General features: G+C 33.2%; 4 protein-coding genes across 7 annotated transcripts in view; 3 read left to right on the top strand and 1 right to left on the bottom strand.

Moving 5' to 3' along the window:
• Window positions 1-317: 317 nt before the first annotated feature.
• Window positions 318-13733, bottom strand: pcm (pacman). 2 transcript variants are annotated; one of them, XM_065363544.1, is made up of 32 exons: window positions 13481-13731; window positions 13262-13393; window positions 13099-13193; window positions 12818-13031; window positions 12580-12744; window positions 12327-12494; window positions 12135-12255; window positions 11918-12069; window positions 11543-11835; window positions 11249-11467; window positions 11023-11170; window positions 10841-10952; window positions 10598-10776; window positions 10360-10526; window positions 10176-10298; window positions 9977-10106; window positions 9748-9903; window positions 9567-9675; window positions 9331-9488; window positions 9026-9195; window positions 8746-8941; window positions 8547-8664; window positions 8299-8475; window positions 7874-8220; window positions 7078-7188; window positions 5300-5354; window positions 5109-5224; window positions 4243-4808; window positions 4076-4155; window positions 3537-3622; window positions 1081-1191; window positions 318-991 (listed from the first exon to the last, which is right to left on the bottom strand). In XM_065363544.1, the coding sequence occupies exons 1-32, from the start codon at window positions 13553-13555 to the stop codon at window positions 905-907; spliced, it is 5136 nt and encodes a 1711-aa protein (XP_065219616.1). In that variant the 5' UTR covers window positions 13556-13731; the 3' UTR covers window positions 318-904. The 2 variants fall into 2 exon arrangements, with proteins under 2 accessions (XP_065219616.1, XP_065219617.1); XM_065363545.1 differs by lacking the exons at window positions 318-991; window positions 1081-1191; window positions 3537-3622; ... (2 more) ...; window positions 5109-5224; window positions 5300-5354 and adding an exon at window positions 6032-6926 and having other exon boundaries at window positions 13481-13733.
• A 2019-nt stretch (window positions 13734-15752) lies between these two features.
• Window positions 15753-17956, top strand: LOC135845081 (uncharacterized). The gene is made up of 4 exons (XM_065363547.1): window positions 15753-16151; window positions 16285-16446; window positions 16520-16995; window positions 17088-17956. Exons 1-4 carry the CDS (start codon window positions 16092-16094, stop codon window positions 17524-17526), a joined length of 1137 nt encoding a protein of 378 aa, XP_065219619.1. The 5' UTR covers window positions 15753-16091; the 3' UTR covers window positions 17527-17956.
• A 1367-nt stretch (window positions 17957-19323) lies between these two features.
• Window positions 19324-21923, top strand: LOC135845080 (uncharacterized). Its single transcript, XM_065363546.1, has 4 exons — window positions 19324-19622; window positions 19714-19839; window positions 19923-20240; window positions 20342-21923. Exons 1-4 carry the CDS (start codon window positions 19508-19510, stop codon window positions 21766-21768), a joined length of 1986 nt encoding a protein of 661 aa, XP_065219618.1. The 5' UTR covers window positions 19324-19507; the 3' UTR covers window positions 21769-21923.
• Window positions 21924-23541: 1618 nt separating this feature from the next.
• The window catches only part of LOC135843602 (adenylate cyclase type 5), a 324265-nt gene continuing 323597 nt past the window's right edge, over window positions 23542-24209 (top strand). For 2 of the 3 annotated variants that reach the window (XM_065361543.1, XM_065361540.1), the window contains exon 1: window positions 23543-23911. The gene's annotated coding sequence lies outside the window, so the exon portion shown is untranslated. Of the gene's footprint in view, window positions 23912-24209 lie in introns of all 3 variants that reach the window. The other variant, XM_065361542.1, reaches the window with a different exon arrangement.

Here is a 24209-nt window from a genome sequence, read left to right as displayed (position 1 = left end):
CATACCCATATAAAAAGATGAAACCGAATTAACCCATAATTCGACTGTTTCTTTAATTGAATCACCTATACATGTCGCACAATGAACCTCTTTCATATCGAATCCGCCCGCAATGATTCATCTCTCACTCTCGGCTATTCGTGTTGTAGTAAGAGTTCGTGAGAATAGAGCCGGAGCACATCGGTTAATTGGATGAAGCAACGAAATCTTTTCCCTAACGTTTTAACGCCATTTAAATTTAATTCCCTCTTAAGTAGGAAACACAAAAGAGTGTTAATAAAGTCAACTCGAGAGTCACCGAGTGGCGAGTATTAGTATCCAGTTCCACTACCGTTTATTCTATTCAACAAAATAGTACAGTACACATTAAACATTGGTGATTTCTTTATAAACTCGTTAATTATTTTTAAAACTTTTAAAATTTCCAATTATAATCAACTTTAAAATAATATAAAAAAGGCAAAAAAAAAATAAATAATTCACAATGACATAATCGAAAAAAATCATTCTATGTCAAAAAAAAGAAAATTAAATCATTTAAAAAAAAAAACGTAAAAATAATAATTTTACAACACCGAACACACTGTTGAAAGTGTAATGAAAATAAATCTTATGAGTCAATAAATTTCTAGTTTAAAAAAAAAAGTGTACCCACTTATAATGCGAGTTTGTTAATCAATCTATTTTACAGGTATGGAAAAAAAAGGAGGAAAAAGAAATCGCTTAAATGTACACATACATTTTTTTACACTGTTAAAACTTAACATTTATGTGAAAAATTTTTAAACGGAAAAATTTCTCGAATTTAAATCTACGGCTAAGATGATATACACATGTATTGTTCTTAAGTTTATTATCGTTGTGTTTTTTTCATCATTATAGATACATTACACAACACTTATATTCACATAGAAGCCTTGGTAGCGAAATTTGCAGCTAAGCGTTTCTTTTTTGGTGTCTTTGAGATCCTACCGGAGCACTGTGATGGGTCCTGAAATTATACGGATTAGAATTTAGGTATAAATTCTTATTCATAACTGAATGTAGGTAAATAATCTGTTCAGTGATTATTTTACTCACCGATTTCATGGGTAGAGGTGAATTGGCGTTTGTTTTCACTCCATCGTTGGGGTTATTAGGAATCGTTGCAATGTACGCTTGGCTATTGGAAGAAGCGAGGTAATTCAAGGCCTGCAAAAAATATTTCATTTTCAGTTAGTAACATAATTACGTGAAAAAGTTGACAAACTTAACATAAGCTTTCAAAATTGAAGACAAAATTGAGAACGATTTTAATCTTCTGGATGCCTGAATTCATAATCCTTTTCTATTTTAGAAAATCGTTGAAAGGTTGGAACGATGAATGGTTAAAAAAATCAAAACATAAAATTTCAACCAGGATTTTGAAATTGACAAATTTTGAACGAAAAATTACGCAGTTTTTTTCACGAATGCGAATGAAAGAAGGTTTTTTTTTTAGAAGGTCTGGATTTTTTCTACAAATTAATCTTCCAATAAAATTTCTGTCACCGGACTGCGATAAATGTTGAAAATAATTTGACAATTTTTCAAGCAATTTTTTTGAGCCAGAACTAGAATAGGACATCTTTTAATATTTTGAAAACGATTTTTCCACAACTCGATTACCTACAATTTTTTCACAAGATTAACCTTATTATAATATTGTTTCGAGAATTTTGGGATGAATTTTATTAGGTAAGTAATAGAAAACATTTTTCAATATTCTCTGAATTATTTTGCAGTATTTTCTGTATTTCTACATTCTCAGCATTTTGATGAAGAAAAAAAATAACAAAAACCAGCAATTTCAAATTTCAATTAAAAATGTAAAAAAAAATTACGAAACAGTAAACGTGCAATAATGAAAATTGAACAAGATTTGGACAATCAAAAATCAGGATTTTTCGGCTATGATTGGCAAAAAAATGATCCCTTGACAAATTTTTGTCAAAAAAGTGAGACTGCTCCACAACTTATTGGTAAGTAAGGTAAAGCAAGACTTTTTGACAATTTTTGACAAAAAATTTAAATCATTTGGCAATAATTTCTTTTCGAAAAATTGAGACTTTTTAGATATTTTTGCAAAAAAGCGATAACGTTCAGTGAATTTTAGCAAAACGGTGGAACTTTTCAGAAAGTTTTGGCAGAAGTGATGAAATTTTGGCAAATTTTGACATTTTTAGATCAAAAAGTCAAATTTTTGGCAATTTGATAAAAAATGCGACTTTTTGTCAATTTTTACCAAAAAGGGAACCTTTGGAAATTACTTATTTATTGGTAAAAAGCAAGTCTTTGACAATGTTACCAGAAAGGCAAAGCTTCTTACAACAATTTTTAGCAACGCAAAGCGAGACCATTGGGCAATTTTTGAAAAAAAATAAGACTTTGGAACTTTTTGCAAACAAGAGACAATTTCTGGAAAGAAAACACCTTTTAGCAAATTTTGACAGAAGCTGAGATTTTTTGTTAATTTTTTCAGAAAGCAAGATTTTGATTCCGACAATTTTAGTCAAAGGCAAAGCTTTGTAACTGTAACACTGAAAAGCCAAAAGTGACTATAGTAATCAAAATTTTGACGAAGTAATCAAAATTCATTTTTAGTAACTTTAGTGATTTAGCGACCTACTTGAAAAGTAAGCAAGTATGAGCCCTGCAATTAGTGCACAAGATTATTATAACGATTGTGTTTACTTTTTTTCGTGGGGGGGGGGCAGGCAAACGGAAAGAAGGGAGATATTCGTATTTTCGAAAAAATTAGCAGGTTGATAATTCTGAAATCAATAATTTTTTGGAGGGGAAGGAAGTGATAATTCTTAAAATTATTTTCAAAACAATTTCTCGATTATTTAACACTCATGTTTTTTGAATTAGGTACATTATCTATTTTTAAAATAATTCTTCAACATTTTCTGGTATATCGGAGCAGGCTTCCAGTAGATCTTGAGTCTCATTGCAATGTAAAATTATTTAAAATAATATTTCAAAATTTTCTCATAACCCCATTTTACTGAAATTTTTAGAGAATAAATTTACACTTTGGAGTAGAAAAAATTTCAATAATGACTAATCAGCAATCAGCAATTTTTCAAACGCAAATTTTCAGCATGGATATATTTGTATTGGAAAAATTATTCATTTAATCAAAATTACGTTTCAATTGAAATTTTTTGAAAAAAAAAACACACCAAAAGTAGAATTATTACAGATGGAGCGGAAGAGGGGGGGATTGGAGAACATGAGAAAGGCAAAGTAGAGGCGTTTTTAAAATGCCAATCTTATCAAATTATCAACAAATCCAAAATTTTCTCATTTTTTAAATCACGAACGATTTTTTTCACCTTTACATATTTCAAAAAATAATAATATTAATAATAATTTTGATGAATTTTTTCAATCAGACCCCAGTTTTTTTTTCAATAATAACTTATTAATTTGCCCTTCAGATCCTACGACCATTTTTGAGGGATAATCTTGCTGAAAAAAAAACCACAATAATATGAAAATATGTATCTTACTGGTTTATCGATATGTTGGTTAAAATTTTGAGGTAACTGTTCCGCGTAAAAGGTACGAGGTTGCATTGGAGGCATGTTCACAACATCTGTAAAAAAGAGAAAAATTAATTAAAAAAATTATTGAAACAAAAAAAAAATGAAGCAAGTTTTTTCTCAGAAGGAGATTATTTGAATTTATGAATACGTTTTTGAGAGAATCACTTTTGAAATTTTCCTTTTTGATAACTCAAAATGCATAATCATTTTTTTCATATTTAAAAACTCTCTGCTCAAATAGAGTACATCAATTTTTCAACATTTTAATAAAATAAAATTTTTTCAATTTATGAATTATGAATATTTGTCCGAGAATATCACAAAATAAATATCGTTTGGTCAAAATTTTTCATTAAAATGTCTTACAATATTTTTCACTTTATGATGTTCAAAATCATCTTCTTCTTTCCAAAAACATAATTATTCACGTTAAAAACTAGGTACATACATCATTTATGAGCTAATCTCTAAAAATCAGCGTCAAAACTGAAAAATTAACTTACTGGGTGGCACCATATGAGGAATCCATTGCTGAGGTGGAATCGAAGCAGCATTAGGAGGTTGAAAATTGGTAGGTCTGATCCTGCAATAGAAAAAAAAAACATAAAATAACGAGCTTTAAAACAATTTCCCCGAAACATCAGTCTCGCATCAAAATCACAACACTTACGGTGGATTATAATAAATATTCTGCACATTCTGATAATACAACTGATGCGGATGCACGGCGTACTTATTCGGCGCGTTCTGCAGATACGTGTAATTGGCTACAGTCATCTGTCTCTGCTGTGCAACCTGCGGTGGCTGGAATGGCATTCCGGGCGGATACGTTTGCGAGTATGGCACCATCGACTGATGTTGCGGCGGTAACTGCGCTCCGGCGGCCTGTTGGTGAGTGGACAAAATCATTTGTAATTTTTGCTGATGTTGCTGTTGTTGTTGTTGCTGCTGCTGCTGATGCTGCAGTTGCTGTTGATGCGATCTGATCATAGACTGCAGTCCATCGACGTCAGATTGGCCTGCGACGGCGCCGTATTGCATTTTGGCTGTCGATGGCGACCGATCAATGGCGTTTTGCTGACGCTGCATATCTTGCAACTGCGACTGCAGTCGTAAAAATTGCAGGTTCAAATCTAGTATTACGTTTTCGCTAGGAGGCAATGGCGATACTTTTTCGCCATAGTTTTTAACTAGGTTTAAAAATTGTAGAACTAGAAAAGCGGCTTTTTCTCCGGCCTGTGGAAAAATATATACGGTCGAGGTGTTACTACATCGAATTATAGGCTTATTTCAACATCAAATCCGCCACAGTGAGTAGTTGCCCAAGTCAATGAGATCGATTGTTATTATGAGTATACAAGCGTGTTAGTCTCGCGATATGAGTTTTTTTTTCAAGTACTATTTTTTTTTTTTAGAGGGTTAGAAGGTGGTGATCATTTTTAATACGTGCGTAGGTCTGTGCAAATGCCATTTTCATACTCTAAGTACATCTAATGTAGACAAAGACATGAATGTAGACAAGTAGATAGCGTTTACCTGTTGCTTCGTAGGTGCAGGATTGCCACTAATAGCCACATCGACGCCAGGCAGGCGTAAATTTGCTCGGAATTTTCCATCTGAGTGAGTATACTCGTATCTAGGGTTACCTTTACCTGTAATTTAAAATCCCAATTTATTAATATCGTACCTTCGTTATCATATCTACGAAAACTAAATCATTCATTTACCTGCTCTCTGGAATAATTCTTGTAATTCGATTACGTAACCTTTGTTATCATTATTCTGAAAAAATCGCATAAAAAAATTCATTAATATTTCTACAGGTAAAAAATTGTATTAAATTAATGGTCAGTCGATAATTCGCATTCATAAGATTTTTCTGTTTCTTTTAATTCATTCACTTACTTTCATAAGATACATTATGTTGCAAAAACATTTATTATTACGAAGAACCTCCATATCTAAAGGTTTATGCGGATGTAAATATCATACAGAGGGTAATGACCTTTAACCCCCTTATTTTTTTATCCCTACCAACCAGTAAATTTTCAAAATTGATAACAAAGAAAGCATCATTGGCTGCTTCGGTTTTGAAAATTTTTTTATTTTGCGAAATTACACATTACGAATTGAAAAAAAAAATATAGAAAGAAAGATAAGACACTTTTGGAACAAATAAATGAGATAAGCAACTTGGAAAAATGAAAAACATGATGAAGAAATGTTTTTTTAAATATTAACAATGAACGTCTTAAAAAGAGGGAGTAAAAAAATTATGAAATGAAATGTCGAGGTTAAGACCCAGAGGCAAATTGAAACAGACCAGAAGTTTTTTTTATGGACCAAGAAAATAAAATTGGTAAAAAAAATGTATAATAATAAAATGATTCATCAATAAAATATACTTGAATTTTAAAATCGAAAATGAATGAAATGCGATGAAGTTAAAATACTTGGGAAATTACTCAAATTAAACAAATGGCATATTTGAACACCATTTCTCGAATTTCTGAAGATTTTTTTTTTAAATTGCTAAATGATTTTTTTGTATTTTGAACAACGAAACAAGAGTCAAAATTATGAATTTTCAACAAAAAAATGCAAGTTTTTAGGTTTTTTTTTTTCATGTTTAGCAATAATTAGTACCATCATTTTGTCAAATGAGAGATTTCTTCATCACTTTCAGAAGTCGCAGGATTTATTAGGCACCCTGTTCTTCATTTTTGATAAAATTTGATATACACGAGAGTTTCCCACTTGATACAATCAAAAATGAAACTTCCCTCTTCTCCCCCTTCTACTACACCTACTATCTTGTTTCATGTTTTGATAACATTTTTAATGGATACGAAACAGTATAAAATTGTTTATATGTACACGGAGCCAATCTGCCTTCAGAGTCTGAACCAATGAAAAATATAAGGATTGCTTTATTTTACAATATGAATCGATTTCTCGATTAAAAATAAAAGTATTCACTTCAAATAGCTCATAAAAAAAGAAAAAAAGTAAAGGAGCTCGATACAATGCAAAATCGAAACCAACCGCGGTCGACGCAAAAAAGAAAAAAATTACAAAATGTGAAAAATACAGAAACAAAATCAAAAATTATTGAAAACAAAAAAAAAACTCGATAAAAATTAATAATAACGAAATAAATAACGCGATCTTCGAAAACCAAAGTAAAAAAAAAATGTTCATCTTCCAACGAAAATAATGAAAAAAAAAGTCCAGTAAATCGAATAATCATCTATAGTAAAAAAAATGGCGATAAGGTGTAGTGGGTGTGATGTGATGAGGTTTGGATCTTGAAAACACTCGCGTACGTTTATATCCATAACAGCCTTGACCAAGCTATTATGAAAATAAATTTAACAAAATGTTGTCAATTTCGATTCAACATCATAAAAAGAGGAACTTTGTATGATAAATTTCTTTGCGAGATTTTCGACATTTCTGACTGAAAAAAAAACATGAGTATGGAAATTTTTGATTTGTAACTTACCTCTTCGGCGTTATGATCGGTCTTTTTATCCTCCGCGTTTTTGCTACCAGCTGATTTATCGTTACTAGCATCGTTGATACGCAACATTTTCTTCAAGGCTAATGTCGTCTCCTGCGGATGAAAAAATGAAACAAAAATAAATGTGAATGTTTACCTTCTATAAATGAGTTGAAGTTCTGTTGGCAGAAAAATCACGCCACTTTCAGAATCAAATTTCGAACAATCGAAATTAGTTTTTGAATTTTTCAAAATTACCAAAATTGCAACATTTTACATAAATATTAAAGAAAATCTCAAAATTTGTTCGTAAAACAAAAACTAGCTTCTCCCCCCACCCCAAATATCACTTTTATAACTTATTCAAAAAATTTTGAATCTTTCTTTAGTGCGGTAAAATAGCTCTAGAAAAGTTTATACATCGACTGGACAATGGTCGCAACTGACTACAAAGGCCGGGGGGGGGGGCGTCTCGACTGAACTTGCTGGAGGTTTTAAATCGACTCAAAAATGACGCCAATCGATTCTGAAGGTAGATTTTCAAATTAGAACAGATTTTCAAATTTCTATCTCAGGATTTATCATTTTTATGAAAAATCGCAGTAGAAGGCAATTTCGATATGATGATGATGATTTCCAAAAATTCCGTCAAAAATCGAAAAATTCATTTTGAAAGCTAGAAAGTTAGGTTCTGAGGTATGGATAACATGTTCTTCCAGTAAACTAAATTTTGGCTCAAACGACCTAGAGAAATTCCAAATTTTCTCTAATCAAGATAATATTATTTGAGAAAACTTACGCTGATCTTTTCCTCTTCAACTCCTCCGGCAAGTTTAGAGTTCTCTATAATTCTTGTTTTTATCGGTGAATCAGTTTTAGGTGGTCTTTGTCTAACGTCAACGTTATTATTCTCGATAGCTCGAAATTGGCCAATTTTTTGCGGTATAATTTTACGATCGGTGACTGCATTCGAATAGCTCATAGGCTGGCCAGAACCTGCTATCATGATTTGTCTAGGTATTGGACCAACATTATACGCTAAGCCGGGGCCTTGCATCGGTACGTCTACTTTTTGAGCCATCAACGGAGGCGGAAACATTGGATGAGGCATCGAATTCGGTTGCATCATAGGAATTTTGGGTTGAGCTAAACGATCATAAAAAAAAAAAAATCAGTGTAATGAATGAGATTATTTCAGGTATTATGATTGCAAATATATTTTACCCTTTTTCAATTCTTCTTTCTCGTGTTTTCGTTTAGCGTACGTGATATTTAAAAGACATCTATCAGGTAACTTGTAGACACGCTTTTTCTTCGTATGATATTGTACCGCAGACGAGAACGAATTATCAAATAAGATATCACAGTACGTTAATCCTGTATCAGCCTGTTTCTCCATACCTTGGAAAAAATACAATAGGAATTATTTTTTTGAAATACATTATTAGGCTTAATTCACTGATGATATTTACCAATGATGAATCCTCGTGCACCTAAAGGAACTACAAAATTATCACGTACGTTTACAACTCGATCTAATAAATGATATTCGGCCGGATCTGGGTAATCTTTTTCGATCTGAGATGAAGGCTAGAAAAGCGAAACACCAACCGAGCATTAGGATAATTTTCGACTCTGAGATCGAATCAATTTCGAAATCAAAATACTCACCTGATACAAACAACTGGGTCTGGATTTGATATTTACATATCTGCCACGTTTATTGGCTTTCATAAACGAATCCACTTGATATTCCACATTCTGAATAACGTCCGATTCCAATAATTCGGCATCGCAACTTCTTCGTTCAGCTTTTAGTTCGGTTTTGCTAGCTAGCCAGTTACTAATCACGCTCAGCATGTGAGTTCTACGAAAAAAATAATTATCGAGAGTGAGTAATCGTCGATTAACCGAGTATTTTGATTGATGAAATAATATAAAGCCTACTTACTGGCCTGGTAACGAGAATAAATGGGTTTTGAAGATGTTATCTTTATCGGAATTCTCACTGAGATATCTGAATACATCTGGGAACGCATCGTGGTACTCCTGAATCAACGCTATCGTCTTATCCGAATACAGCCATTGATTGTTCTCATTACGTTTCGTGTAACCAGGAAGCTATTAAAGATTTCAATATTAGATTACTTTGTTTTAAATCCAAAAATCCATTACGAAAATTATCGAAGTGAGAACACCAAATTGCTCTCCCTAATTACATTATCTACATGAAAATACGTATGAATAAATATTTACATGTTGATTACGCCGGCTAAATTTCAAATTCAAGCCTATATTGACTCTAGGACATTTATCAGCATCTTTCGGATCGTCAGTATCCAACACAAATATAGTTCCAGTGATCCGAGCCACTAGATAGTTTGGTACTTTGGCTCGATAAGCAGTTTCTCCGTCTAAAAAAACATTAAATATCGAGAAATTAGCTTCAATGTCTAAAGCAATCTTCATCAATGAAAACAAACCTAACGTACTATTATAATATCGTATATTTGTCGGTTTAATACGCAATTCGTTCGGTTTAGGTTCAGGAGGAGCGGTAACCCGGATGTTTATGAGCCAGTCTTCGGAAGGAGCTGAAACCTGTAAAATAAAAATAATTATTCACATTTTCCAGCAATATACTCTCTCTCTTGAAAACGAAATAATGCTTACTAATCCTAAACATCCGTAGAATGATTTGTTCAACACGAAACAACTACATCCCACAGGGAATATATCGTCTAAAGTTAACCCGGACGGATCTACTGTTTTGGTTTTCAGTTCTTTGACAATTACTTGAATTGGAAAAGATTGCGTTTTGTTGCTCCACTGAAATTCGAGCAAGAATTAGTATTCGAACGTAAATGCGACAGAAACTTACAGATGGGTGTTTGAAACCAACCTTCTTCTCGAGACTAATTTTATTTCCAGAACTAAACGAACTAAACACAAATTTCTGCCCCTCTTTCAGTCTCACGCTAAACACCAAATCGACTTCATTGCCAATATCGATCCCTTTGGATTTTAAAAACCTAAAACAAACGAAAAATAATATTCTCCAGGTCTTCTTGTATTCAAACCATGAAATGTTTCTAACGTACTCGTGTTTCAACGCTTCAGATCCTTTTTTGAAAGCATTCTGCTGATCTGCATTCAATGGTTCTTTTTTCATCTGTCCAGCTTCCACCCAACATTTTTCTTCTTTTGTATATATACCGACCACTCTGAAAATTCCAAACGAATTAGTAATCGAAATAAACATTTTCTCGAACTATTTTTACTCACTTTGCTTCGTTTAAGTAAGGCCACGAAACGTGAATGACTTTATTTAAAAACTCTTTGATCAAAATGTCCAACGGTGGCGTTTCTTGTTCTTTAACTGGTTTCACAATCATATTCATTCCTTGACTAGGAGATTGGAAAATTTTAACGCCTTTTGGCTCCAGTATATGCTGAAAAAAATTCGATTGGGTTATTAATTTGACTTTAGGGAGGGTTCGTTTCAGAAACAGAATCAACTTACGGTATATTTAAGATGCTTGAAGGTAGGAAATCCGGGAAAGAATACATCCAAAAGAACACCCGGTAAAAGACCTTTTCGGAGTTTCTCTCTTGGTACAGCGATATCATCTCTATGAAGAGGTGTATCTACAGCGTGATTCTTTTCTATAGCATTAAAATATGCCGGAGCTTCGTAACGACCTGAATAAAATATTTGATGTTAGATTCATTAAGTTTGTGTTGCCAGAAATTTTCTAGAACGTACCAAGATTCTCCTCAGAATACGTGTACACGTGCATAGGACCATGTGAATTACGTTCTTTCTCTTCGTCGGTTAATCTGTCGCTACAAGTTGCCATAGCTGCGAGTAATTTTTTCTGCAATGCAAAACATCCATAGATTAATCGTCAATCTCTTCGAACCTGATTACGCAACAGATATTTATACCTCTTCGATAAATGGAATCAACACGACCGCTTCCCAATCATTTTTCTTGCCATTCAGATCGGTTTCAAAGTCACAAGGATAATAATCAAAAATGGGACTTCGAACATCAGTCATTAATTCTTGGAAAGGTTTCGGTAATAAACTTTTGCTGTTGAACAGAAAAAAATGAGTAATTAGCATACTCCAAGCTAATGACAACCAGGGAAGAAAAAAAATGAAAAAATACCTCAGAGCTGGCAACACAGCGAGCAATTGTTCGAAAGGTAGGAAAGGTCTGCCCGAATCGAATTCAATTTTCATATCTTTGAAATTCTGTATATCAGAAATATAAGGCGAATAATGATGCGGATAGTACCACGACCATGAACAAATGCCATTGTAATAATAATTCAAATTCCATTGCAAAGCGGTAATATAACCTTCAGCTTGACCACGTAACACTTCTCTGAAATTGATAAAAGATAAAAAGTGTTATCATTCGTGTAAATTGGAATGCTGAATCATGAATTTTGCTACATACGGTGTGACATGTTCGTATTCGAGTTTTTCTTGGTAATAGTTGCGTTTGTGCAGATGAAATTCTTGGAAGAAAGCTAAGCGATCTTTGTCTCTTTCTTCTTCGTCATAGTAATCAGATCCTTCGTCCTCTTCCATTTCCATCATGTTTTGAATAGCTTTATCGTCGCAGCTCTCTAAAGGCTCTTCTACTATTTCTTGAGCTTCTCCGTCTTCTTTATCTTCACCTTCTCCTTCTGCTGATCCGAAAAATGGCTGCAAGGGTCTTCGGTAGTTTATATTGTTCGCCGGAGTACTCTAAAAGTACATCGTCGAATTTAGTCTCAAACCCATACTTGACAGAATATATCCATTGTTCGTTTTTGTATTCATTACTCACTTCAGCATCACCCTCAGTTTGTCCCGTCTTCCTTTCCATGTATCTAATATCTTCGTATTTTTCTCTGAATTGTTTAATATCAAACGATCCCAACTTCCTCATGTAGGCTTCAAATCTAGCAAGGTTCAAAGTTCCACTTTCGTTCAAATAACCTAAAAATCAAACAGTTGATTATTCACCGATATTTAAAGGTTCAATATTTAATCAGTCACCGTACCATCCAACGTAGGTAAAACTTCTTTATATGCACGATATAATACAGGTAAAGCTCCACTAGCTATATGAAGTTCAGGTAGATTCGGAATGAAATCGTTTCCTACGAGGAATCCCATCAGAACCTGAAATCATTAATAAGTTACATATCTTGCAAAGAGAATTCGAAACGATGATAATGGTCAGAAATAATTACCCAATCGTCAATAATAGATTCCAAGTTGAAATCAAAGGGTAACGTAGCTTTCACATCGGAAAATTCCATCTCCAAATATTCTCTCATTAGAGATAAATGTAACAAGAAAAACTTTGTATCCTCCGGAGCAACAATTTTCTTACTTTGATTTCTAGAACCGAATTTGACCTGAATTCATATAATTTTCATTAGTGAAAAAATAGGTCATCATTCAACATTTATATCTAGGCACAAAAAACAGCAGTAAACATACTTCTTCTCTCAATAACGCAAAATGTGGCTCGTGAGAACATAACCCTAACATGATTAAATCAGCATCCAAGCCATACAAACAATGCCTAGTGTTTGGATCATGATCAGGCTGAGCACGTAGATATCTAATATAATCCATGATTTTATGTTCGCCTTCTCCAGGACACTGAAAGTGAACCGATCATTACATCATGTACAATACAAGCTGATAAAAATAAACGTGAAAATTTATAATTTACCTCATGTCCTGATAAAATAACCTTCACTTTTTGCCACATTTTATCGGTAGACATTTTAGACGTGACAAAATACCTTAATTGAGCTTGTAACCTAGCCATAAACGGAGTTCCAGGTGTAATGCAATTAGAATCGAATCGATCAGCTTCTGGGAGCTTTTCACCTTTCTTCATAACTTCTTTCTCCCGATCTGCGGCTTCTTTGGCCGATCGAAATCTAAAACAAAAGGATCAATATGTTTTTCGATACTTTGAAGGTAACTGAGAAACGATGTATTTCATACCTTCGACCACGCTGTTGATTCATTTTGGCACGAGGCGCAACACCGTCGATAGCCATGAAAAATAATTTTTGGGGTCTGATGATACGAAACAGCACCTGTAAAGTAAGACGCAATAGAAACAAAATGTTGCACGAATCAACTTGAAAATGTCATCAACCGGTACCTCGATGTAATGAAATATATCTTTGAAGATTTTCTCCTCCGTTATTCGGAAGTGGGGGTCATAATCGTTTGGATGGGAACAATTGTGAATGATGCCATTCATGTCCAAGTACAAATTGTCAAACTCTGGAATCTATTAAAAACAAAGAGTGGGATTACGTATGTGACATAAGCAATCATTGAGATCTTAATACTGTACAATATTATAGGTATTATTTACATCGCTTTCCAGAATCAACTGGCTCAAACATGGATACCGTTCGCTTATGTATCTGAAGAATTTCGGCACACCCATGATGGAAAATTATAAATTTCTGTTTGGAAACTTGTTATACTATAAATTTAAATACATTGAAACTTATTCACACAAATTTACACAAGTAATATTCACATTTAAAGCACTTTTTGAACAATAACACCAGCGATTTTGGTTCCGCATTTCGCATTATCAGTTGTTTTTGTCGGTTACGGCATCGGCATCGGATTGACTGACGAATTTCCATGGTGAAATACCGATTAGGTCGCGTTTTCTCGGTTTGGGAATGACGTCATACCGAAACCGTTGGTTTTTTAGTTCATTTTTTCGAAATAAAAGTAATACAGGTAACTTTGAACAAAAAATGTTGGAAATGTGCAACACTGCCATCGAAATTTAACTAGATTTAAGCTCTATCCGGTGTGTGTGGTAACATTGTTTTTTTTCACCATGCCTTTATCATCTCGTTTTGTACTTATATAATTTGATGAATTTGTTTTACGTATTAAATAATGAACAAGACTCTGCTTTTTCGTGACTTTATTTAAACTGTATAATAACAGGTTATGGGCCCAGTCCCTTGCCTAACTGTGCGCGAACAGAAATCGAACTCGAACTATGGTATTTTTCAACTAATGTACTTTGTACTACCGGCAATTTTGGCCTCGCACTCTTTGAACTCGGCATATTTGGCCTCGCACTCCTTGAACTTTGAACAAGAACTAGAACTCGATCATTGGATCTCGCACTCGAACAGAACAACCACTCAATCTCCGAACTCAGTCAACATGGACAACCTAATAATCAGCATCTCAAATGGCATCTCCAAACTACAAGGTACACAGAACTATCCTGAATGGCGTTTTCGATTGAACTTAGCTATAGAACAAGTAACAAACTTACATGACTTAGAAGTGCATCATACCACGAAAAAAACAAAACAAGAAAGTTTAGAATTGAAACTCAAGCTCTTGATCGCAGGTACAATCAGTGAACATGTGACCAGTCACATTTTGCATTGTACCACTTCAACTTTGATGTTAGATAAAATCGAACAGCTCTATGGTCCAAAAGAAGAAGATCTTGATGAACTGCAACTGGAATTCTTCAATTTCGAGTATGACAGTAAAAAATCCATGCAAGAAAATGTGAGTAAACTTGAAATATTGCGCCAAAAGATAATCAACTTAGGCGATAGCATTTCCGAGTCCGCTTTTAAAACAAGAATTTTGTCATCTCTACCTAAATGTTTCGATGCAATCGTATCAGCAGCTAATCTGAACAAAAAAATCAAGCTCAAAGATTTAATTTCATCATTGGTTTCCGAGGATATTCGTCTACGTAAATTGAAAGGTGCTGATAAGAAAGAACCAGATCCGAAAAACGAACCTGTGATTGTGAAAACAGCAGCAGCCCTGATAGCAACCTCATCAACTCCTCCATCAGCTCAATCCAATACTAATTCCGAAGATCAATCCTGCAAGTATTGTAAAACGAAAGGTCACCTTGTGGATTCCTGCCCTGAATTGATGAAAAGAAATAATGCAGTGTGCCATTCCTGTGGAGATAAGGGCCACTACTCAAAAAATTGCAAGGTAAAAAAAGAAAAGGAAAAGGTAACACTTGCTTGTTAAAATTGTTTTACATTTCTTGTGTTCTTTGTATTTTTAAACATATTATCTACTCTTTTTAGAATTAAGTGTTTCATGACATGTGTTTGTCTATCCAAATTTGCTCACTTTGTGATTTTGTTCTAGTTTTTATTACTAGGTGCTATTTTTGATTTTATTTTTTAGAATTACGTATTCCTGAACTTTCGATTGTTGTGTTGTAAGGGAGTGTTGGAAATGTGCAACACTGCCATCGAAATTTAACTAGATTTAAGCTCTATCCGGTGTGTGTGGTAACATTGTTTTTTTTCACCATGCCTTTATCATCTCGTTTTGTACTTATATAATTTGATGAATTTGTTTTACGTATTAAATAATGAACAAGACTCTGCTTTTTCGTGACTTTATTTAAACTGTATAATAACAAAAAACAAATTTGTTTTGTTAATTAAAAAAAAATTGTTTAAATAAATATATTAAATTTAACGTGATTTGTTCATTGTTCTTTTATGAAAAAAATTGAATTAAAAAAAACTGGACACTTGAAAAGTTGAAAATAAAAATCAAAAAAATAATGTCTATTTTTCACCAAAAATGGACTTACTTTCGTGATGCCTCAAAAATGGCTCTTATCTTATCACTAATGATTATTGATATAGCTCATCCTTTTCAATTTCACTCGTATTTCACTGCAAATTTTTAAATTTCACACAATTCTTACAAAAATATAGGTGGACAGATGAAATTTAGTTTGTGTTTTCGAGCCTTGCTAGGGCCTCCGGAAAATTTTCGAATTTTCCTGCGTTGAAAAGAAAAGATTCTGGATTTCATTTCAGCCCTTATGACATTTTTTTCAGTACCGCAAAATCATCACCCTCAACTTGAAAAAAAAAAAATCGTATTATTGAGTGAACGAAGTGGGTCGAACGCGGTTTCTTAGTGAAGGAAAATTAAATGTGTGAAAAATGGAATCAAAAAAAGATGTAAATGTTTGGAAGCTAGAGGTTCCAATCGAAATAGTCAATGTAAGTATTCCGTTATAGTCTGTCCAAGTTAAGAAGCATTACGCTCTAACTGAGAGCAAAAACCGTTGCATGTTGCTCAATGTTTTCCCCTCTCGCACATTCCCTTAATAATAATTAACGATATTCATTTCAGCTACTGAATAAAAAATCAGCGAGTGAGGATGAATGGTCCAAAGCCACTGCAGAATTTTATAAATATGTCGGTCAAGTTGAATATTTAACTGCTGCAAGAAACCAACTTTTTAAAAGTAATTGGGAAATTATCGGTGAAAAATCAGCAAGCGACTATGAAAAAGTAAATATCCGCTTTCCTTATTTTTATATGTATTCCGTTATGTGTAGTATTATCATTTTTATTCAATGTTTAGAAACAGCTAGAACAGAAGTTGTGTCAAAGTTGGGCGATCGTGTTCCTGCGATCTATGCTAGAAGACATTTTGTTCGAGATGGAAGCGCTGGTTAGCTTTCCGGATAAAAACGAAATGATATCTCAATTAAAAAAGAAGGGAAAGTACGTGAGTGGAGCACACTCCACGTACAATTTTAACAACATGGCGTCGATACACTTCGTTAAGTGGTTATACCTTCTCACCTTTTCCGACGTCCCATTAGCCAGAGAAATCAAAAAGTTACTTAACGATGAAAAAGTACCCATCGAGCATTTCTGTATTCTTGTCGGATTGATTTTTACAAAAACGAGCGCAAAGATACATTGTCCGTCCTTACCGCGTTCTCCGAGTACTGAAGATATTCGAAAAGGTCTCTTCCAAAACGGGGTGAGAGATGAACGACTATTGAATGCTGCGAGTATAATTCCTAAGATCCAAGATATTCCACTATCTCAGTAAGTTATCGCTTATTAAACGGTTTTTTGTTTTGTTTTTTGTTTTTTTTAAATTTTCAATGACATTAATCTGTTGATTATTTGTTTTTCAGACTCTATGCTATTGCATCGACGACTCCCTCCACTTCTATTAAACAAGGATCTGGTGCAAGCTCCACAGCAACTGCTGCAAATTCTACTAGTCCATTCTCCGATACTTCATCTAGTATTATATCAGAACCGTTTTCAGTGACGAATTCACCGCCGCCATCAACAACAACACCGACACCTCATAGAACACCGCAAATACCGCCGCCGCCATCACTACCACCACCAAGAGAAAGAGCACCACAGCTGCCACGACATCAAGCAAACTCAAGATCCTCAACTTTTTGGTCTCAGACTCAGTTTTATCCGATCCAGCAAGGCCTTAAGCAGTATCCTAATTCCAATAGAGGCGCTCGGAACTTACCCTACAGTTTCCATAGGCAGCCGTTTCCTTCAAGACCATCGCATCTGACGAACCTCAGAGGAAGTTCTTACTGGCCATAATAATTTTTTACTACTGATACGAAAAGAAAAGGGAAAGAAACGGTCAATTGATTGAATCGATATGGCGACAGATCAGCGTTGGATTGGATACTAATTCGAATGTTAGCGCTTGGTACCCTGGTTGAATTTTGCTAAGAAAATTCACAATAATTGTTGGTGAATGTCTTCTTCTATTTAATTTTTCGTTTTAAATTTTTTTCATTAGTAATCAACTTGAGAACTAATTATCCTTGTTGTATATTTTTTTGACTTCAGTAAGAAAATTTTGGTAATCGAAAAAAAAGAATCTACTCGTATGTTCAATTTGAACTTGTACATACATTTGTTTTACTTTTGGCAAGTGCTCCTTTTTTCTTCAGTTGATGAACTAAATAATGTATTTGTCGTAATTTGCAAAATACTGGAATATATCTTGAAATTTTATTTTTAATACCGACTAAAATTATTTCAAATCTCAGTTGTAGGTGCAAATTATTATTACAATGGTGTTTTCTTCGTAATAAAAGTAAAACCACCGGAGAAAATTCCATCATGGTTTTAAACACGTAGGAGAAGGTTAACTGGTGCTGGCTGCTGGCACTGACATAACATCTCAGCGCGGCACTAACCATGAATTCACACTCAGCAGCAAAACCGAACAACCGAGGGCTCAGAGGGCTGAACTTTTCGAAAATTTTATTTATCAAGAAATTAATTAAGTACCTACTACTTTTTTAATAAGAGTAGGTAGTAGGTAGTAGGTCAATTTTTCTGGCTTTGACATTTTTAAAAGTTAAAACAGCTGATATGTTCTTGATGCAGAAATTCAGAATTAGACAACTGACAACTATTATTACCATTCACGTTATACCTTCTAACGTGAATTATTTAGACCCGATAGAAACGAGGGCAAAAGCTTCTAGAAATAGGTGTAAGGTACGCAATTCAAATTTACAAAAAAAAAAAATTAGCTCATTGCTGATTTGTCGAGTATAAAATCTTGCAATTTTAACCGGTTAGAGACAAAATTTCCCTATTTAGATTGAAATTTTTCAACTATTATAATTATAGTTCACCGACCAGTTCTGTAATTTATCGAAAAATCACAATTTTTCCAACTAAGAGACAAGTCAAGAGTCAAGACCAGGGTTGGCCGTAAACTAAATACTTTACATAGTTTACAGTAAAATGTAATGTAAAATTGTAAAGTAAAATATTTCTATTTTACTGTAAAGTAAACTAACAGGTAAACTTTGTAAAATTTCGTGTTTTTGGTCAGTTTTTGTACTGTTTTGACTTTTTGAGTTCCTAAAAACACGTTTTGAATATCTCTGTGTTCATAATCAATGAAAAATGAAATAAATTTGCACAAAAGATGAAACAAATGAAAATTTGGTGAAAAACAATGTAAACAACGTACAATACCCTAGGGTTTTGAATGCCAGAATTCAATTTTGTCTCACTGAAACTCAATTTGAAGTTAAAATAACAATAATCACACAAAATAGGTAATTATGCCATCATTAGAACCAAAACAAAGCAAAGAAAAAAGCTGAGAACGCGAAAACGAAGAGAAATTAATCCAAATTTTGATTTTCCAACGAAAAAAACAAAGAATAGTTTACTTTACTTTTACTTTACATATTCAATTTACATTACATTTTACTTTACGTGTAAAGTAAACTATGTAAAAAATAATACTTTACTGTAAAGGCACATCCCTGGTCAAGACACAATTTTTTACATGCAAAAAAAAATATTTTGAAACATGAAAATCTTGAAAATCAATATTGGAAAATATCTAATTTTCACCAAAAATGGACTTATTTTTGTGATGCGTATCAAAAATGGCTCTCCGATTTCTCTTATCATTTTTTCTGTTATCTGAATCTGAAAAATTCATTGAAAATAATTATAAAATATGTAATTTTTCTGTTCTGAGTTGTGTCTTTTACTTTACTAAATTTTGTCATAAATCTATAGCGTTTCTTTTTTTGGAAAAATGACTGAGAAAGCTAGTGTTACTTGCTTCCATTGTGAAGCAAATTTTACAAGAAAATGTAATTTGGTTCGTCATATTAAAAATGTTCATCTCAGTCAAAAAGTGTATAAAAATGGTACGTTTGTGTTCATGCAGCGAGTATAATTAGTGTAAATGATAAAATTCTATCTAGTATGTTTAATTTTGTATATAAAATTTTGTTGCAGTGAGACGAATTATTTGTTCATTATGCCAAGACAGCTTTATGAATTTCTCACTTTTCCACAGTCATCTGGTTTCAAAACACGAGCTAGAGATTAAGCAAGAATGTTTGACTTTTAATTCGTTGAACGGTTAGTATTTCAGTGAAACTAGTATGCACTTATCACTTGTTTAATACCGTATATTAAATAGATTCTATTAAATCATTCCTCAGAATTTCAAGCATGGAAATTGAAAGAAGAAAAGCAGTCAATTTCTAGATTCGTCAAACTCACACGACATGGAAACCTGAGAAATGGCGCAATTGTGGCATATTATTACTGCCATCGCAGTTTTCATTTCGTCAAGAAAGCAAAAACCGCGAAGAAAAAGCATCGCGGTTCGAATAAAACAGGATTTGCTTGCCCTGCTCGGATGAAAGTAATTGGTACAAATGAGCAGGTTACAGTCAACTATTGCAGTTCACATGTTGGCCATACCTGCGAAGTTGGTAGATTGACGCTGAATAAAGAAGAGAGAGCTGCATTAGCAAGTAATTTTTTTGCAGTATATAGAAAAAATTAGAACAAATAATGCAATAATTTAATTGTAATTACTTATGGGTACTTTGTTGTTGTTGTTTTCTGTAAATAGGTAAGCTTGCTCAAGGGATACCGATGTCTAGAATTTTGGACGATATCAGAGCCGAGGAATCTAGCACAGTTTCTCGAATTCATTTGACTGACAAAAATGATCTCCACAATATTAAAAAAACATTCAAGATTGCTTGCCCATTGAGATACGATGACGACGACGCTACTAGTGTGAAAATATTTACAGAGAAAATGAAGTCTGATGAAAAAGATAACCCAATCATATTCTACAAGAACGAACAGACTGAAAGTGATTTATTTAAAAAAAGCGATTACATCCTCATCATCATGTCAGACTTTCAAAAAGACATGTTCATTAAACATGGCCATCGCTGTATCTGTATAGACAGTACTCATGATTTGAATCAGAAGAGAATCACTTTATATACAATCACCGTGTTGGATGAACAAGACCATGGGATTCCTGTAGCGTTCTGTTTCAGCAATCTTAGCACTTTTTTTTTGTTTACTTTTTTCTTCGGAGAACTAAAGAGATGTTTGGGAACAACGATCACCACCAAAATATTCCTGTCTAATGAAGATGTCGCATTGTATTCAGCTTGGTCTGCAGCTATGGGTGTCGCGGAACATCACGTGCTGAGTTTATGGCACTTGCATAACACATGGGATCAACATTTATCAAACGTGGATGATTTAAATAAGAGAAAAACAGTGAAAAAAGCTTTATTCGCATTGTCTAAAGTACCAAATACCGTTAATTTTCGCGATGAATTTTACAACCTTTCGAAACGTTTACAAGAAGATCCAGATACAACGAAATTCTACCGGTATATTCACGATAACTATACGAAAAACGTCGAATCGTGGGCTGCATGTTTTCAACCTCAAGTCATCTTACAAACAAATATGCATCTGGAGAGATTCTATAAGACTTTCAAGAGTAATTATTTAAATAACGAAAAGTGTGATCGATTAGATAACACGATACACGAGTTATTGAGGTTTCTTAGGGATAAAAAATACGACCAACTCATAAAGTCATCCAGAGAAAAACCAACGAAAAAGAGAAAAAACATTATTCGCGAAAGTTACAAAAAAGCTACGAATGATGTCGAGTCTGTCGAGATAATCGACGACAGAATTAACCAAGTCGAAACCTACGAAGTACCTGTGCAACGGTACGAATCCTGTGCTGTGAATATTTATCCAAATAACTCGGTTGAATTTGGATCAGCTGAAGCTCATCATGGAGAACGATTTGACTGCCACTCCGATGAAAATGTATCAACTTTTGTACAACAAAACCAATTGAACGATGAAAAAAGCGAACTTATTGCTAAATGCGAGATATTTTGCAATTTATTACGCAAAAGTGATCTGAATAAAGAACAATCGAATGAAATTAGAGAAGGATTGGATGTTATGATAGCAATTCTTCATCAATCACCGAGCGGCATTAATGTATGAATCGAAAGAAGCTTCTGCAACGACTAACGAGATTGTTCCTTTTCTAGTTTAATGTTTATAACTTCGATTTTTGTTTGTTTGAAACATATTTTTTCTGAAAAAAAACTTCATTTTTTAATGTTATTTATTTTCATTAAATTTTTTTACGTTTGTTACATTTTTGAAAATTTTTCATTCTAATTATTCTTTTGTTATGTCGTCTTAAGTGAATTGAAAGTGGAGAGCAGAATCAAGAAAATTTATTTGATGTTGACTTAGATTGTACAGATTTCTCGACCCATTTCAATTTTTTGTGGCCAAATTCTCATTATTATTTTACAACACGAAATAAGAAATTGAAACTTGAAAGAGACTAAGTTGCAAAAAATAGAAATCCCAATCACCTTATGAAATATTTTCTTTTCTATGATTATTTTAAAAGTATTCTGGAAAACTGTATTTTTGAAATTTGATTAGTCTGATCTCATTTAATTTAGCCCTTCTTAAAATTAAAAAAAATGATCATCCCCGATTCTGCTGAGTAATTGATAGATTTTTTTTTTTTTGTAAAATTGTTTTACATTTTCGTTTTCAAAAAGAGTCTGAAAAAGGCCAAATTCGAATTCTTGCGCAAAATAGCAGCGAAAGAATAGATTAACTGAAATTATACCTACTTGTCAAACCTTCAAAAATGCAGGAAAAATTCTCAAGCTCTGATGAAGTGATGATCTTTTGAAGAAAAAAGAGTCAGAATAGAGTTTCGACTCTTTTTAAAGGAAAATTCTCTATTATAGTTCCTCTCTTTTGATGAAAAATTTTATTTTAAAAAGATTGAGCTCGTACCTTTTTTTTTTTTTTTTGAAAAGAGTAGAGTTTGGTTAGAGTAAATTCTTTCATTTGAAGAGTCTTCCCATCTCTGAGCGGAACTTTGACTCTTCTTAGCCACAATCTTAGCTGCATCAGTGTAAATATTTTTCATGCACTTAGCTATTTTTTGATGATTTCTTTTTTGAACACTTCAATTACTAGATAGATCTATTTCTTCACGTAACATTAAAGTTAGGATACCCATTACAAAAATTACCAATTTAGTGAAATATTGCTTTCTTAATCGCTCATTCTTTTCAAAAATAATATCAGAATTTGAATTTAATATTTAAATCATGTGAATTGAAGTAAAATCATGTTAGAATATGAGACCATGTTCTATAATTAGGCTTTAAAAGACAATGGGTTCTTATAAAGTATGAAAAAAGAACCATAAATGCTGTAGCCTATTTTATCGACTAATTTTTGTTCTCATTCAATTCTCATTCGTGCAAAAGTTTATAGTCATAGCATACCTACTTACCTATTGCTTCTTGTAACGCGTATATAGCTGAAAATTTTGCCTAATAAAGCATTAAATTTAAAAACTTGGTCGTGGAAACTTCATTCTCTTCGTTTGAAAATAATTTTTTCAAAAGTTTATTATCAAATTGAGCTGCAAATTTGATTTTAAATTCCCCTACAGAAGCCTATAGAAACTTGAAATTTTATTTTTAATACAGACTAAAATTATTTCAAATCCCAGTTGTAGGTGCAAATTATTACAATGGTGTTTTCTTCGTAGTAAAACCACCGGAGAAAATTCCATCATGGTTTTAAATTGGGAGTAAAACCAGCAAATGAACATTTCCCCTTGTTACTTATTACATGCAACTTATTGGGCAGATGCGCGCGCATGTTTTTCCGTGCCTTACTTGGCATGAAGTATAAACCACCTGTTCGAATAACTCGTGTTTTGTTGTGTTATACCGTTCCATCAACCTTCAGTCGTGTTCTGTATCTGTTTCGTTGAGTCGATTGTTTATCGGTTCAGTGACAATTTATGATCCGTGATTCGCGAAAAATAATTTTTTCAAATCAATTTTCAACTTGTTTCTATATTACTTTTTAACGTATCTATTGTAATTTTTGTAATTAATATTTAACAATTTTCACATCGCTGGAAAATTTTTATTTTTAAAATTGTCGCTTTTCGCGCCGATTGTTGAATGAAGTTTTTCGAGTGTTGATTGATAGTTTTTTTTTGACTTCAAGTTTTCAAGTTTTCTTCGCTTTGCTGTAATTGAAGAAGAAGAATTCATTGATGGATTACGAGTAATCATTGCATTGGATTTCGGTGAGTTTTTTATTGTTTTACCTCACATTACCTCGTATTGTGTATGGATTTTTGTGTAATTCATCTGGTGATTGCCGTGTCGTCGAGTGTGTTATTCATTGGCGTCCCTCGACGACGTAAAATAATTCCCGCGATCTCTTATCAGTATCGTGTGAAATACCTACTATTCGACTACATTCTCGTACTTCCGAAAAAAATTATATCTTTCGAGTAACGTGACTTCAAGTACACGCCGAAAATACATCGTGATATCACATTGACCTGTAAATGGAAAATCGCGCATAATTACACATACATT

Source organism: Planococcus citri, chromosome 4 (assembly GCF_950023065.1).
Source record: "Planococcus citri chromosome 4, ihPlaCitr1.1, whole genome shotgun sequence".
Lineage (NCBI taxonomy): Eukaryota > Metazoa > Arthropoda > Insecta > Hemiptera > Pseudococcidae > Planococcus > Planococcus citri.
This window is presented reverse-complemented; position numbering and strand designations above follow the sequence as displayed.